This window comes from Oncorhynchus mykiss, chromosome 17 (genome assembly GCF_057628025.1).
Source record: "Oncorhynchus mykiss isolate SJ-2025 chromosome 17, ASM5762802v1, whole genome shotgun sequence".
In the NCBI taxonomy this organism is placed as follows: domain Eukaryota; kingdom Metazoa; phylum Chordata; class Actinopteri; order Salmoniformes; family Salmonidae; genus Oncorhynchus; species Oncorhynchus mykiss.
Window position 1 is genome coordinate 40,643,439 of NC_143038.1, and position 14,904 is coordinate 40,658,342.

Here is a 14,904-nt window from a genome sequence, read left to right on the forward strand (position 1 = left end):
ACGTCTATTATGACTCGTACTGTGGTACTCTGAGGAGACACAGGATCATTCCCCCATGGCTCTTTCCCCCACAAGATTCCATGGCAATTCCATTGTTTTTGGTTGAGTTCAATATTAAATTACTAGGGGGGGATATGTCAAAGTTTCATAACTGGGTGGAAATGGCAGCCATCTTGGTCAGCGAGAAATCCAAAACCAGTGTAATTGGAATGAAGGGCTGTAGAGGCATTTCCTCCTTTGACTTATGCAGGAAAATAAAAGGCATGTGACGGATCAGAAATTGTGTAATGGAATTATAGTAAACAGGTTTTATATAAACATTTCTTCATAAATAGCCTGTAAAATGTATGTAAACAGAACATAAATGTCTCGGATGTTGTTTTCTTGGAAAGCTGAATGCTATTATGATACAATATCAGTACTTGTTGCATTTACATCATGTCTAAATCCTATCAACTGATTTCAGCCAGTGTATGGCTGTGGATTGACAACATTGTTTGAATGGAATATTGGTGGTTAATTTGAAAACATTTATGGATTATTTCCTTTAAAACTGGCCGGCTATCTAGTTGACACGCATACAGTGCCGATAAATTACTACAGCACTGGCAAATCATGGTTGACCAACATGGCTGATCTTTGGACCATCATAAGAATGTTTGTCCATTCTAGTGTTCTAATTATGTGTATGACCTTCATGTGTGGTTACTGTTACCAGAATGGAGTAGCCTGTCCCAAGAAGGAGGCTGTGAACGGAAAGAGGACCAAGCGGCACATGGAGGAGGAGGGCTCCAAGCGCAAGGACAAAGCCAAGAAGCCCCGCAAGAAGAAGCCCAAGTTGAACAAGGAGAGGAGCCAGGAGGCCAAGGGGACCTCTTCACTCACCGCCACCCACTCTGACCTCTCCCTGTCGGACTCGGATGAAGACTTCACCCTGTGCGCTGCACCGTGGTGCCGAGAGCCAGAGGGGAAACAGGTTAGCATTACACCCACCTCCACTGCGTAATGTTGTGGGTCATTTCAATGTGCATCCCTCCCCTTGTGTCAAATTGTTTTAGAGATCAACTAACAGACTTATTGTAGTATATTCAAAATAGTATGCAGTATGATTTGTATAAAGTGCGTATACAGCAACAATACAAAATCTGACCAGTGTCTCTTTCCCTCTCTCGTTTTATCAGGTGAATTGGGTCCAGTGTGACGGAAGCTGCCAGCAGTGGTTCCATCAGGTCTGCGTGGGAGTGTCTGCAGAGCAGGCTGAAAAAGAGGACTACATCTGTATCAGCTGCACACAGCCAGACCATACCAGGGAGTGAGGACCAAAAGGAATGGTTTTGAAGTATCATGAGTTTTTAGTATAAGTCACAGCTCTGGGTGCATAACCACCCAGTGAACCTCCTTTCTTCGCTGTGCTCTGGTCCCACTGCCTCCTCATTGATCTTCCTGATCCCAGCCCAGACTGCTTTTCAGAGTTATTGAGGCTCTTCCATCACCGTTTTGTTAGTGGCTGGCTTTACAGCCAATCAATTTCATCCTTCCAATCAATGACATGATGCAGATTGTACTGCATGAGGTTCCAACTGTCTACGAAGGAGAATAAAGTGGCGTAAACAAGACTTTTTCACTTGACTGACTTGCATGTGTAACAAGACAACAACAGGGATTTTTCAACCAAAATAAGTCAATTGGATAACATTTTTGGAACCCAGTTTTTGTACATGCATCTGAAATGTGAACCATTTTCTTCTCATGTAGAGCTAATATTTATCTGAGCAAATACTGAACTGCTAATTAATAGGAGTTCAGTTTTCGTCTGAGCTATGTTTGTGCTTAGAAATGGTTCTATACTAGAACCTATAGAATGCCCTCCTAGGTTGAAAGTGGTGTTTTTGACTTGCAACCTAGCTAACATAAGGAACTGTGCGAATTAACTGCCACTGGTATCGTTTGACTTTTTTCCTCCTTTGGGTAAATATGAATCATATGTTGCAGTTTGCATAAGGAATAAAATAATGTTTTCTCACAAGTGTATGTTGTCCTTTATTTTTGGAAGCTATCCAAACTCTTAACTAGGCCTACTAGTAAGTAGGCATCTAATACCCGTCTCTCTCATGGACATGAATGATATTTAATTATAGAAAGCATAATGGGATTTTAATGGCTGAGAATTAATAGAATAATCGATAGTGGTGTAGAGGGCTAATCATGATTACTTTCAAGGAAATATTGGATATCTTCCAAAGACTTGAAATAAACCCTAATATCAGTTAACATTCAAAGAAATGAAAATATTTCAAAATGTATTGTTATTAAGCGCACGCTATGACGCTGGGCTATTTAGTTCCATATTTGTATCAAAATACTTTAATTCCCACTGTATTTTCTTTAACCACTGCAAGTGAAGAAACGACATTCATTTCCCCAGTACTCGATTTTCCACCATTTTGTTTTCTCCTAGCGAATCCTAAAACCGGTTAACAAAACTGTTCCATATCGTTCTTTTTTACTTTGGTTTACCCCTCAGTCGTGTATCTAGTTAAAGTAGGCGCAGGTATTCTTATTATTTTAGAGGGCAAATCAACAGGAATTAATCTGCATTTGTCGGTTTACATAAACATGCATTTATTCTGCCGCGCCACAAGGTGGCGTATGTTCTACAGACCTTTAGTTATCCGACGGATATATATATATATTTAAACTACCCCTTTAGCTAGCTAGCTTACCCGAGGCAATTGTTTTGTTTTCAAAAATATTATCGATACTTGCTTTAGTATAGCTTGCTGGGTGCTTCATATTGTAAAGCTACTCACACTCTCATCATCATGGACGAGGAATATTACGAAAGGAATATTGGAGACTGGGATGGTCCGGATGGCAATGTAAGCATAATCTTTACAATGTAGCTGGTGAATGTACACTGTTAACCTTACAACAAAATGGTAGCGTTCAGGGAGCTAGCTCTACATTGTTGCTGACTGTTGATTCATTGCTTGACAGACACATCGCAAATGTATATGGTGATCGCTACAATCTTAGGATGTTCCTTCCTTGGCTGAAGTGATGTGACTTCCATCTAGCAGGACGACTATGTTGAAGGGGAGAACGATGGGAAAGTTCAGGAGGACTGCCTACAGAAGTTCTCCAGCAGAGATTACATCATGGAGCCTGCTGTCTTCAACACCCTCAAAACGTAAACCCATTATTGAATGTGTTTGTGTCTAGTAGTGTATGAAGAGTCAAACCATTTCCTGAAGAGACTTCTGTTTCCACAGATATTTCCAGGCTGGTGGCTCCCCTGAACATGTCATCCAGCTCCTGTCGGAGAACTACTCTGCCGTGGCACAGACTGTCAACCTGCTGGCAGAGTGGCTCATCCAGATGGGTAAACAACACTGGACTGAGCTGCAAATGGCACCCATTTCCCTATGTAGTGGGCTGTTTGGGACCAAGGCCCGGACTCGTCCACAATCACTGAAAATGTGTTTTGGTTTCTCACACTGTTTGAGAGAGAGCCTAAATTACATGTTTTCCACCCCCATCTTTCTGTGTATTTCAGGTGTAGAGCCTGCTCAGGTGCAGGAGCGGGTAGAGAATCACTTGAAAAGTCTCTTGATCAAGCACTTTGACCCCCAGAAGGCAGACTCCATTTTTACTGTAGAGGGAGAGGTGAGATCTCTGTCACCAGTGATAGACAAACTACTAATGCTTTGGACGTGAACGATAGCTGAAAAGTGATCTCCTGATTTCCTGCTGTTTTGTCCCACTCTTACTCTATTTTTTCACTCTTACTGTTGTTTCCCTCAGAGTATAGTCATAACCCTATAGTATACAGAGTAACCCTGTCCTTCTGTGTTTGTTCAGACTCCTGCCTGGCTGGAACAGATGATCGCCCACACCACCTGGAGAGACCTTTTCTACAAGCTGGCCGAGGCCCACCCTGACTGTCTGATGCTCAACTTCACTGTCAAAGTACTGATGATCACCCAGCAGTTAATAACTGATGTAATTATGGGTCAAACAGTGCCATGTTCCTCCTCCTTGCTGACTGTGTGCGTGTGTCCTCAGCTCATCTCAGATGCGGGCTACCAGGGGGAGATCACCAGTGTGTCAACAGCGTGCCAGCAGCTGGAGGTGTTCTCCAGGGTCCTAAGGACCTCTCTAGCCACGCTGCTGGATGGAGGAGAGGACAACCTAGAGAAGAACCTGCCAGAATTTGCTGTGAGTCTCACCCAGCCACATGCAGATTCTGGGCCTGTAGAGAAGGAGTGCTGATCTAGGATCAGGTCCCCCTGTCCATATAATTATATTCATTAGGTTGTAAAAAGGCAATACTGATTATAGATCAGCACTCCTACACTGAGTCGCTTTATGAATACCGGCACTGGTGTTCCCAAGAAAAGATCTAGGCCTATCTATCATTCTCACTCAGAACAAATCCTTGGTTTGATGGTTTTGAAAATGGGATGTATTTGAGGTTTTGATTCATTTGAAAATGATACTACAATCAATATTGCTCTAAGTAATATGGAATTGCACGGACGTGGGTAACACCACATGATGTTACAGGCTACCTGTCTTTTGGCATGAGTCTCTCTGTTGGTTTGGAGCTGAACTGTTCTCTCCTCCTTTTCTGCATTCCACAGAAGATGGTGTGTCACGGGGAGCACACATACCTGTTTGCCCAGGCCATGATGTCCATCATGTCTCAGGAGGAGCAGGGTGGGTCGGCCATGCGCAGGATCGGCCAGGAAGTACAGAAGTCTGCACATCAACGGTATCCTGTCCTCTACATTATTTTGCCAGCATTCACTTATGCTCTTGGCTCTTATAGACAGCAAAGGCCATTGACAAATGTCATCTATCTTGGCAGAATTCCATACTAATTAGAGGAAATGTATATTATTTAATTTAATTGATTCCTACGTTTTGTAAAGTTATTTTATTATTATTCGTAAAATCCAGTGTTACAATAAACATTGAGTGAGCAGTTTCGTGGAACAGACAGAAATGATGGTCACACTCAAGTGAATGGGATTGTAACTCATTTTATTACAGACTATATGTTCCTCCGGGAACAAAGTAGTTGAAGTACGTAAGTTAATTTGAGTGTTTTACTGTTCCTTGTGATGTTTTAATGTCAGGGGCCATGATGCCAGTCAGATTACTCTGGCATTGGGCACAGCAGCAGCCTACCCTCGAGCCTGCCAGGCCCTGGGCGCAATGCTGTCCAAAGGGGCACTCAACCCTGCCGACATCACTGTGCTCTTCAAGATGTTCAGCAGCATGGACCCACCTCCCGTAGAGCTGGTTAGTGTGGAGCATCCAGACACTTTATAACCTCTAACCTAGGTTGCACCCCAAATCTCCACCCCGGCACAGCCAGAAGAGGACTGGCCACCCCTCATAGCCTGGTTCCTCTCTAGGTTTCTTCCTAGGTTTTGGCCTTTCTAGGGAGTTTTCGAAGGTCGAGAGCCGTGCGTCCTCCGAAACACAACCCAACCAAGCCGCACTGTTTCTTAACACAGCGCGCATCCAACCCGGAAGCCGCACCAATGTGTCGGAGGAAACACCGTACACCTAGCGTCCTGGTCACCGGCCGCCACAGGAGTCGCTAGTACGTGATGAGACAAGGATATCCCTACCGGCCAAACCCTCCCTAACCCGGACGACTCTAGGCTAATTGTGCGTCACACCATGGACCTCCCGGTCGCGACAGAGCCTGGGCTAAGGCAGCTAGCACTGCCTTAGACCACTGCGCCACCCAGGAGGCCCTAGTGCAGTACTTTTGATCAAAAGTGGTGCACTACATATGGAATAAGGTGCTATTCTCCAAGTTCGATGGAGGAATATTTTCAACGGCCTTGCATGTTGGACGTGATGACAAACAATGAGTTAGCAAGATGGCACCATCAGATCTGGAACCAGGCTAGCCTTACCAGAATGCTAAACCTGAGAATGACTTGTCTTTCAGCTGTTGATGTTGTCTTTTGAGATAGTGGGTGAAGTATTTCTGTTGTCTCTTCAGATCCGAGTGCCTGCGTTCCTCGACCTGTTCATGCAGTCGCTGTTCAAGCCGGGCTCAAAGATCAACCAGGACCATAAACACAAATACATTCACATCCTGGCCTATGCTGCCAGTGTGGTTGAAACATGGAAAAAGGTACCAGAAACAAAAACATCCTTGACATAAATCCCTCATACTAGTAAGTCTATCAGATTTTCTCTCGTTGCTCATACGTTTGTGCAAAATTCAAAATGTTTTTGTTTTTTCCCGGTATGTTTTTGTTTTTTCCCGGTATGTGAGAATATTTTATTCAATGATGCATGTTTTTGTGTGTTTTTTCTTCAAGTAAAAACATCCAGATAACAGTGTCTCTCTTCTCGTCCATCCACAGAACAAGCGAGTGAACATCAACAAGGACGAGCTTAAATCCACCTCCAAGGCCATTGAGACGGTCCATAACCTGTGTTGCAATGAGAATAAAGGAGCCACAGAACTGGTGGCTGAGCTCAGCACCCTGTACCAGTGCATCCGGTGAGCCCAGCAGCCAACCTAATGAACCCATTGGTCTCCTGTATGTGGCTAACAGGATTCCAAGAATGTAATTGATTACCACTGTCGATTGAGACTTCCTTTGGGTGACCATCGTCGCTTTGTCCATTTCCAGGTTCCCAGTTGTTGCCATGGGGGTACTGAAGTGGGTTGATTGGACGGTCTCTGAGCCCCGCTACTTCCAGCTCCAGACAGACCACACCCCTGTCCACCTGGCACTTCTGGACGAGGTAGGTGTTTGTGCTTGTCCTCTGGTTGAGGGAGAATGTTTTTGTTGTGGTATTATGGTAGACTCACTACATATAATAGTCCCTAATGGCAACCTATTACCTATATAGTGCACTACTATTGCCATATGTGTCTGGTCAAAAGTAGTGCACTACATAGTGAATAGGGTGCCATTTGGGGTGCCATTTGGGATGCAGACACAGATCGTGTCTTTAACTGTCATTCTTGGAATTATTTTGGTGGTTAAATACTAGGGCCAGGTTTTTAATCCAATCACCGCTTTTTAACTATGCATCATTTAAAGGGAATGTTACTGCAGTCGCGGAGATCGCGTTCAAAGTAAACGCTGTAGATGTCGGCTTAATCGGAAATTACCTTTTAAACATCAACCGCACTCCAACACGGATCTTCTGCGGTTCGGATTGAATCCTGGCCTTGAACAGAGAGTAATGAGAACATCATGTTTTTATTTCCCAGATCAGCACCTGTCACCAGCTTCTGCACCCACAGGTCCTCCATCTACTGATCAAGCTCTTTGAGACCGAACACTCCCAGCTCGACGTCATGGAGCAGGTGTGTGTGTTTTGCGTTTGTGCGTAGGCTTAATCTGGACCCATGCAACTGTCCGATAGACTTTCAGTGGATGACTTAGCTGACTGTATGGGTGTTGTTGTCCCTGTCAGATGGAACTGAAGAAGACCCTGTTGGACCGTATGGTCCACCTGTTGAGTCGAGGCTACGTGCTGCCTGTGGTCGGATACATCCGCAAGTGCCTGGAGAAGCTCAACACAGACATCTCTCTCATCCGCTACTTTGTAACGGAGGTAAGGCACACTTTGAGCCAGAAACTACTGTCAAAGAGGTCACATTTTAAAGAGAAGTGAAACATTCTAAAGAAACTGTTGGTCTGTCGGTCAAACGTAGTTGCGCTTGAGGAAATGAAAATATAAATGTTTATTTTTGCCCTATCAGGTGTTGGATGTGATTGCCCCTCCGTACACTTCAGACTTTGTCCAGCTGTTCCTGCCCATCCTGGAGAACGACAGCATCGCTGGCACAATACGCACAGAGGGAGAACACGATCCTGTGGCTGAGTTTATAGGTCAGTCATTATACATATTGATTATATGACTAAATATTTTCATTTTGCCCAACTTGAAATATCTTTATGCTCTGCTTCAGCTCACTGCAAATCCAACTTCATCATGATGAACTGAGAATGACGCTGGTGGGTCCACCTTGGATGAGGATGTAGTGGGAATACCAGGGAGGGGCAGAAGGCGTGACCTCGGTTATGAGCCAATCATACCTTGACGTGTTGTGTGGACTGGTGGAAGAGGAATAGAACAATTTTGAGGCAGACCATTTTCATATAGACTGACCTGCGATTTTGCGTTCTCTTCATTAACACATGACTTTGAGAATTAAAAGGATGTTGTAGTGTATCATTGCTTATCACAGTTAATAAGGGTCTGGAGGTTTGAGGATAACTTGTTTTACAGTGCAGCTCCATCATTGGTTTCACTGTTGTTTCCATTGGTATGTGCCAAGGTTTCAAAATCAATTTTCTGTTGCTTTTTATAAATGTTAAAATGACTGCTCAAAAGATAAATGTTAATTGAAAAGTTTTCCTAGTTCCCCTTTTCAATTTGTTTTTTGCACCTAGCAACAGTTAATTGTAGATCACCGGTATTTATACGACAAGACAATGAGTTTCCACCATGCTGCATCATTTCCTTGAACCACCTCAATGTATAAAAACAAGTTTCCATCTGGCCTGGATTCAAACACACCACTAGTGCCAACACATGGCACTGAAATCGCTTCGTGCAAACTGATTATTTGGATATTAATTTAATGCCAATTTAATTCATAAATTTAACTTGTATTTATGATTTATAAGGGAGAGTCACAAACCACAATTTGGCCCCCATAAGAATAGTTGAAATGCCTTAAGGATAGCTTTTCCACTCCCTAATAAATCTTGCTCTTGTGATGACTGGTTTGAACCAGGTCTCCTGCAAGGTTACTCATTAAATGTGTGGTTCATCGAACCAACTCGCATTACACCCCCTTTGACCGTAGAACCAATATAACTGACTGAGTTTAATCAGGCCTGCTGCACAACAATGGCAAACAAGCAGAAGAATCTGCAGAATGCATGTGATGAGCAACCTTGCCTGAGACGTCAGTTTAATTGGAGGTCTCCTGTGTGCCAGACAATGCAAATGTTTAGTTCTCCGACCAATGGCTAAACCCAGTCAGTCACATGTTACCTTTGCCGGAGATTTGAACCTAACACGTCATCGGGTCTCAGGCAAGGTTAACACAAAAATCACGCTCTTTTGACGAGTAACCTTGCTGGAGCTTGAAGACTTGTTTTGCAGGTGGGTAGTCAAGTGTCGCCCCTTGCGCAATTAAAGCTGAATCAGCGTGAAGTAACTCGCTAAACAGGCAACTTGATGTCCTTTACAATGGTACCACTGGGGGTCGCTGTGGAGTGAGTATGTAGTAGATGTGGATCTGTGACAGCCTAAATTGTCACCCCTTTATCAATTGAAAAATGCCACTTTCAATAGCATGGTGGGTTACAATACTTCAGGAGGGTGGTCACATGTTTGTGAAACAGATGTCCTGAGTTAATCAGCTTACACAGAGACTATGTCCTTTAAATTGTCCCTATAGGCTTTATCTAAGTGGGCTAACAGTGTCGTGACATGCAGGAGACCTGGTTTGAACCCAGTCAGTTGCAAGATTAAATGGGGAGTTGAAAGGCTAGCCAACTACTTCTATGGAGGCCAAATTGCAGTTGACACTCCCTTCTGACTCAACCTGTGATCAGAGGGAACCAGAACGCACAGCCATGGTCGAGGTTCTTAGCTTTCAGGAATGTGGTCAATAGCCTGAATGGTTCAAATTCTTAAGAAAATACCAGCGACATACCACATTAGTTTCAGAAACCGCTAGCAGCGTCTGATTTTGTTCCAGGCTGAATCTTAAATGAATGCAATAGCTTCCATATTGAAACTCAAATTTAATTACATTTTTAAAAAAAACAAGACCCAGATTAAATACAAGTTAAAACATTTAAGTCAATGATTCAACTTGTACATTCAAACATAGAAATGTAAATAAACTCTGTCAGCACTGAAATCACACGAGTCAGTGCCTTGATACAATCCTTGAGTTTATCATGAACAAAAGACATGGCATCAGAATTGATGAAGGCTACCCCTGCAAACATTGACAGCAATTTGTTTGCTTACTGGCATTGATCTTTGGCTAATTGTGCACATCTGCAGTCATACTTGTTCAAGGCAAAGCACATAATGTCTTGTTGCCACAAAAAAAAAAACTGAATGTATTCCCTTTCCCTGATTTTACAGTGTTAAAATGTCAATGTAGCCTGAGATTGTCGTAGATATGCATAGAATAGACAGCATTGTGTTTAAAATAAACTGGTTGGCTCCACTGCCGGTTGTCTACATGTAGGTCTTGGGAACGATGGGATCTCCATACATGCAGTCTTCCTCCAGGGCCAGGTTGTACTGACTGCCACTTCCTCCCTTGTAGGCACTGGTCACGATCCTCAACCAGCCCTTCTCTCCCTGGCAAGAAAATAGAAACTTCCTCAATATAGAGTGTCAGCTAGATAAATATGCTTGATGGTACATGAGCAACAGAAAAGTCAAGTTAACTACAGGAAAAGCTATAGGCTAGGTTTGTTGCCGCATCTTGAGCGCAATGTAATTCTGTAGCAGAACATGATTCTCTGCTGCAGTTTCCATAGGAGATCACTACAGACAGATATCAAATGAATACCATTTTATAAGCTTACCCAGGGCTCTCCCCAGGAGTTGCGGACGATCCAGAACTCCACACCATTCTCATCCAGGCCCCAGCCGGCAACAGACACAATGTGGTTGATGTAGGGCTCCTGTATATACTCAGAGTACAGGCCTCCTGTGTAGGCGTCCAACTTATCTGTTGCCATGATCCCACAGCTACCAAGGACAAAAAAAAAGGCGTCTGTATTTAGTTAAAGCGACACTGTATGTACGTTGAGGGGCAGGAAGGGAAAGAATACTTGGACAGAGTTGCATGGCTGCAGTAAGCCAATGAACATTAAGCAGCAACGCCATACAGACAAGCAAAATGAATTGTTCCTTCACTAACTTCCTAAGTCATAGTGCTACTATGGGGTCACTGTTTCACAGCAGACATGAGCAAACTGACTCTGTGGTAGGTGCCCGTTTGACTGACTTGGCTCTATTTCTCATGCAAATCCATACACCGTCACGACAGGAGGAGCGCATGAGAAGAGAAACAGTCACCATGTTGACCAAGTCCAGTTCCTAACCTGATCGGTCCACCAGCGTAGATCTCAGCCATCATCTTCTCCCTCCCACTGACAGGGCCGAAGTCTGCGACCTTCCACAGGGTGTAGTTCTGGATGACGTTGCAGACCCCGAATGTGGTGCAGGTTCCACACTGGTTGAACAGTTTGCACGCTGCAAGACAATATGGAGAACATGTTAAATCGGAGAAATGGCAAATGAACCACAATCTTAATTTTGTGATTAAGTCTATAATGGGAAAGACTGCTGAACCAAGTGAAGTGACTGTTCAGCTGGGAGTTAAGATCTTACTCTGATCAATGGCCTGGTAGTTGTTGCAGGTCTCGTCAGGGATGCCATGTTTGTTGGCATACTCCCACACCCCAGTGTGATCACCTCCATGACAGGAGCCAGCCTCACCACAGTCCACCACATTCTGGACTGACAGGTAGGCAGAGGGCCAGGCTCCCTTCCGCTTGATGTTTATGCGATCTGGGAAAAGGAGCACACCAACAAGTCTATTAATTCAATACTTGTTCCAGAATCTGATCATAAATGTTGAAGTCAAACTTAGTAAGGACAAGTCTAGGATTCTGAAGTCATTGTATTATGATAAAGGATTACTTGTATGAGCAGAGGAAGAAATTGCCTTTGCATTTTAAAAACAGATTAAACGGAAACCCAAATGACAGGAAACCATGAAGCTATAACTGCAGTCAGGTGTTGCCACAAACTTCCCTGCCAGGCCACCCCCCCCCCCCCCCCCCCCCGAATGGGTCAGATGTGTTAAATGCCTGACAGGCGCATGTTTGAACAATTGCAATTCCACTTACGTTATAAAATCTAGTTTAAATGACTTTAGATTGGTAAACTGTCTTTATGACAGTCATCTTGAAGGGCATTTACCAAGCTTTGCAACACTGTACCTATAGAGAATCAAAAGTTTGCAGACATCCATAGCCAAATAGGATTTTACAGTCCGATCTTCATCCTGTCCATTTGTACCATGTAAACTGTATGCTTTGTTAATTTCTATGAGCTGTACAAATTAGATGACAGCAGAAAGGCGAGCTGGATGTTAGGCTACCTGCCATGGCGCTGGTGCTTCCGTGTGCCCAGCAGGAGCCACAGTACTGGGGGATGTGCTGATTGCGGGTAGTGCTGACGTAGTTGGTGCCGTTGATGTTCCTCCAGTCCCAGGCCTTGGGGAGCTCATTGAGTTCAAGGAACTCGTAGGGTCGGGGCATTGTCCTGATGAAAGACATGACATCAGTGTACAAGGTGCTCTAGATATCATTATTTTTTGGGGGATAAATTGGTCGTTAGTCTTGTCCTGTCTCTGAGATGCAAATGTCGAGAGCCATGCATCCTCTGAAACACGACCCCGCCAAGCCGCACTGCTTGCTTAACCTGGAAGCCAGCCACACCAATACAGCAGAGGAAACACCATACAGCTGGCAACCGAAGTCAACATGCATGTGCCCAGCCCACCACAAGGAGTCGCTAGAGCACGATGACTGGCCAAACCCTCCCCTAAACCCAGACGATGCACACTAGGCCAATTGTGCACCACCTCATGGATATCCCGGTCAGCTGCGACACAGCCTGGGATCGAACCCAGGTCTGTAGTGACCCCTCAAGCACTGATGCAGTGCCTTAAACCGCTGCGCTGCTCGGGAGGCCCTAGATAGCGTTCTAAATGTAGAGCGGCTCAAACTCTGCAAGCATGAAGGAGCTAAGCACTCATAAAGTCCCATGCAAATTGAGCTTGGCAGAGCTGTGAGCACCCAATAGCAAAATGGGATGATAAGCTTTAAACGACAGGTCAAAGTCTGCCCATACTACAGTCATCTCCTTCGAACCACAGACAAGTCAGAAACCTTGTCTCCGTCGGCTTTGATTGCTTTAAAACTTTAGATCGCCATGATGCCCCTTCTGTAATATACTGATTAAATCTTGAAGGGGAGGAACTTGTCAACATTTTAACCATTAACCCGGGTGTACTATGTACAACAAACTCGCTCAGTGACTGACTAATAATATCAATGGCGTGCAGAAGATGCAGGCAAAGTACGCCTGAACAAATCAAGAACACAGAACAAAAAAAACAATTGAAACCACTAGAGGCAAAAAATAAGCATACGCCTGCTGGCCGCCCTACTTCCCATATCAGATGGCTACGATTATATGAAACAGACAAAAGTACAACACAACAAAAATCTAAGTTCCTACTACAATCATGTTGCAACAACTAACTACTATTTATAGCTCAAGAACAATCACTAGACATATCAAATTTGGTGATGGAAGACATCACGGCTAAAGTTACCTGAATCCATTGTGCTTGTTCAGCTTGGGTCTATAGCATGGCTGCTTCTCGTTAAAATAGCGTCCAGCAAAGACACCCGACACCATAAACACGAATAACAACAGTGACCGAGCCATGTTGAAAAATATTTGTCATGTGACTTCTTAGAAACTCGTTGGGATTTTTATACTGTTTCACCACGAGGGTCAACTTGAACAAGGCGTAAACGCGGCGCAGACTCGCAGAGTTTTGTGTCATAAGGATTATACTTCCCTGCCATTGATTACTGGTTTTACAGACAGCACGAGGTGGTTTATAGATCAGTGCTAACTGCAGTTCGACTTAAGTGAACAACCACGCAAACGCCATCCCGTGATTAGTGACTCATTACAGTACACTACACACATAGGAACAGCTGAATTGATTATGTTTTACAAACATTGCACCTTCTAATTAATTAACCAACCAAACACTGCCCTTGGCTTTAACCATAATATTTTCAAAAAGTTACATTTTGGGTGGGTAATATTGCCGAATGGGCATAACATGGGCAGAACCTGCACTTGCAACATCCAGAAAGTGATGCATTGGTATGCTACAATTTGAGGCTTGCCAAAAAAATGGCATTTCCATTTTACAGGCTTGCATGTTTCATTCAAGAGAGCTATTGATACAATGTTAACAATTTTACAGGCTTGCCTGCATCAATGTGGCCAGCGATCTAAGGCACTGCATCTCAGTGCTAGAGGTGTCACAACAGACCCTGGTCCGATTCCAGGCTGTATCACAACTGTCGCACAATTGGCCCAGCGTCGTCCGGGTTAGGGTTTGCGGGTGTAGGCCGTCATTGTAAATAATACTTTGTTCTTAACTGACTTGCCTAGTTAAATAAAGGTTAAATAACTAATAATAACCTGTGGCATTCAAATGTTGCTCGTGGCAAATGATCCGTGGTGGAAAAAGTACCCAATTGTCTTACTTCAGTAAAAGTCATGATACTTTAATAAAAAATGACTCAAGTAAAAGTAACCCAGTAAAAAACTACTAGAGTAAAAGTCTATAAGTATTTGGTTTTAAATATACTTAAGTATAAAAAGTAAAAGTATAAATAATTTCAAATGCCTTACATAAAGTAAACCAGACTGCACCATTCTCTTGTTTTTTACCCAGGGGCATACTTCAACACTCAGACATAATTTACAAACGAAGCATGTGTGTTTAGTGAGTCTGCCAGATCAGAGGCAATAGGGAAGAGCAGGGATGTTCTCTTGATAAGTGTGTGAATTGGACCAATTTCCTGTCCTGCTAAGCATTCTTCAAAATGTAATGAGTACTTTTGGGTGTCAGGGAAATGTTTTGAAGTAAAAAGTAAATTAATATATTTAATGTAGTGAAGTAAAAGTTGTCAAAAATATAAACAGTAAAGTACAGATACCCCCAAAACGACTTAAGTAGTACTTTAAAATATTTATCCTTAA

At 43.5% G+C, this 14,904-nt stretch overlaps 3 protein-coding genes across 5 annotated transcripts in view; 2 read left to right on the top strand and 1 right to left on the bottom strand.

Annotated features, from left to right (window-relative positions):
- The window catches only part of LOC110494185 (lysine-specific demethylase 5B-B), a 31,695-nt gene extending 29,669 nt beyond the window's left edge, over positions 1-2,026 (top strand). The window contains exons 25-26 of the mRNA XM_021569006.3: positions 719-976; positions 1,182-2,026. Coding sequence (XP_021424681.1) covers positions 719-976; positions 1,182-1,316 — 393 coding nt within the window. The 3' untranslated portion in view covers positions 1,317-2,026. The remainder of the gene's footprint in view (positions 1-718; positions 977-1,181) is intronic.
- Positions 2,027-2,375: 349 nt separating this feature from the next.
- Positions 2,376-10,252, top strand: nelfcd (negative elongation factor complex member C/D). Of its 3 annotated transcripts, none has more exons than XM_021569007.3 (15): positions 2,376-2,879; positions 3,078-3,190; positions 3,273-3,382; positions 3,557-3,666; positions 3,862-3,969; positions 4,066-4,218; positions 4,644-4,774; positions 5,142-5,307; positions 6,026-6,160; positions 6,396-6,535; positions 6,669-6,783; positions 7,259-7,354; positions 7,465-7,605; positions 7,754-7,883; positions 7,964-10,252. In XM_021569007.3, exons 1-15 carry the CDS (start codon positions 2,823-2,825, stop codon positions 7,996-7,998), a joined length of 1,740 nt encoding a protein of 579 aa, XP_021424682.1. In that variant the 5' UTR covers positions 2,376-2,822; the 3' UTR covers positions 7,999-10,252. The 3 variants fall into 3 exon arrangements, with proteins under 3 accessions (XP_021424682.1, XP_021424683.1, XP_021424685.1); XM_021569008.3 differs by having other exon boundaries at positions 2,377-2,879; positions 3,081-3,190; XM_021569010.3 differs by having other exon boundaries at positions 2,638-2,879; positions 2,998-3,190.
- cathy (cathepsin Y) lies at positions 9,854-13,555 on the bottom strand. The gene is given in 6 exon segments (NM_001124495.1): positions 9,854-10,389; positions 10,620-10,785; positions 11,142-11,292; positions 11,431-11,610; positions 12,206-12,369; positions 13,448-13,555. Coding segments are annotated over 6 exon segments (873 nt in total). The 5' UTR covers positions 13,534-13,555; the 3' UTR covers positions 9,854-10,263.
- Positions 13,556-14,904: the final 1,349 nt, after the last annotated feature.

Bases quoted from the DNA above. Each gene is read 5' to 3' on its own strand.
- nelfcd (XM_021569007.3), top strand. From the start codon at position 2,823: ATGGACGAGGAATATTACGAAAGGAATATTGGAGACTGGGATGGTCCG. The intron at 3,970-4,065 runs GTACTGATGATC...GTGTGTCCTCAG, and splicing joins TGCTCAACTTCACTGTCAAA to CTCATCTCAGATGCGGGCTA. The intron at 7,606-7,753 runs GTAAGGCACACT...TTGCCCTATCAG, and splicing joins TCCGCTACTTTGTAACGGAG to GTGTTGGATGTGATTGCCCC.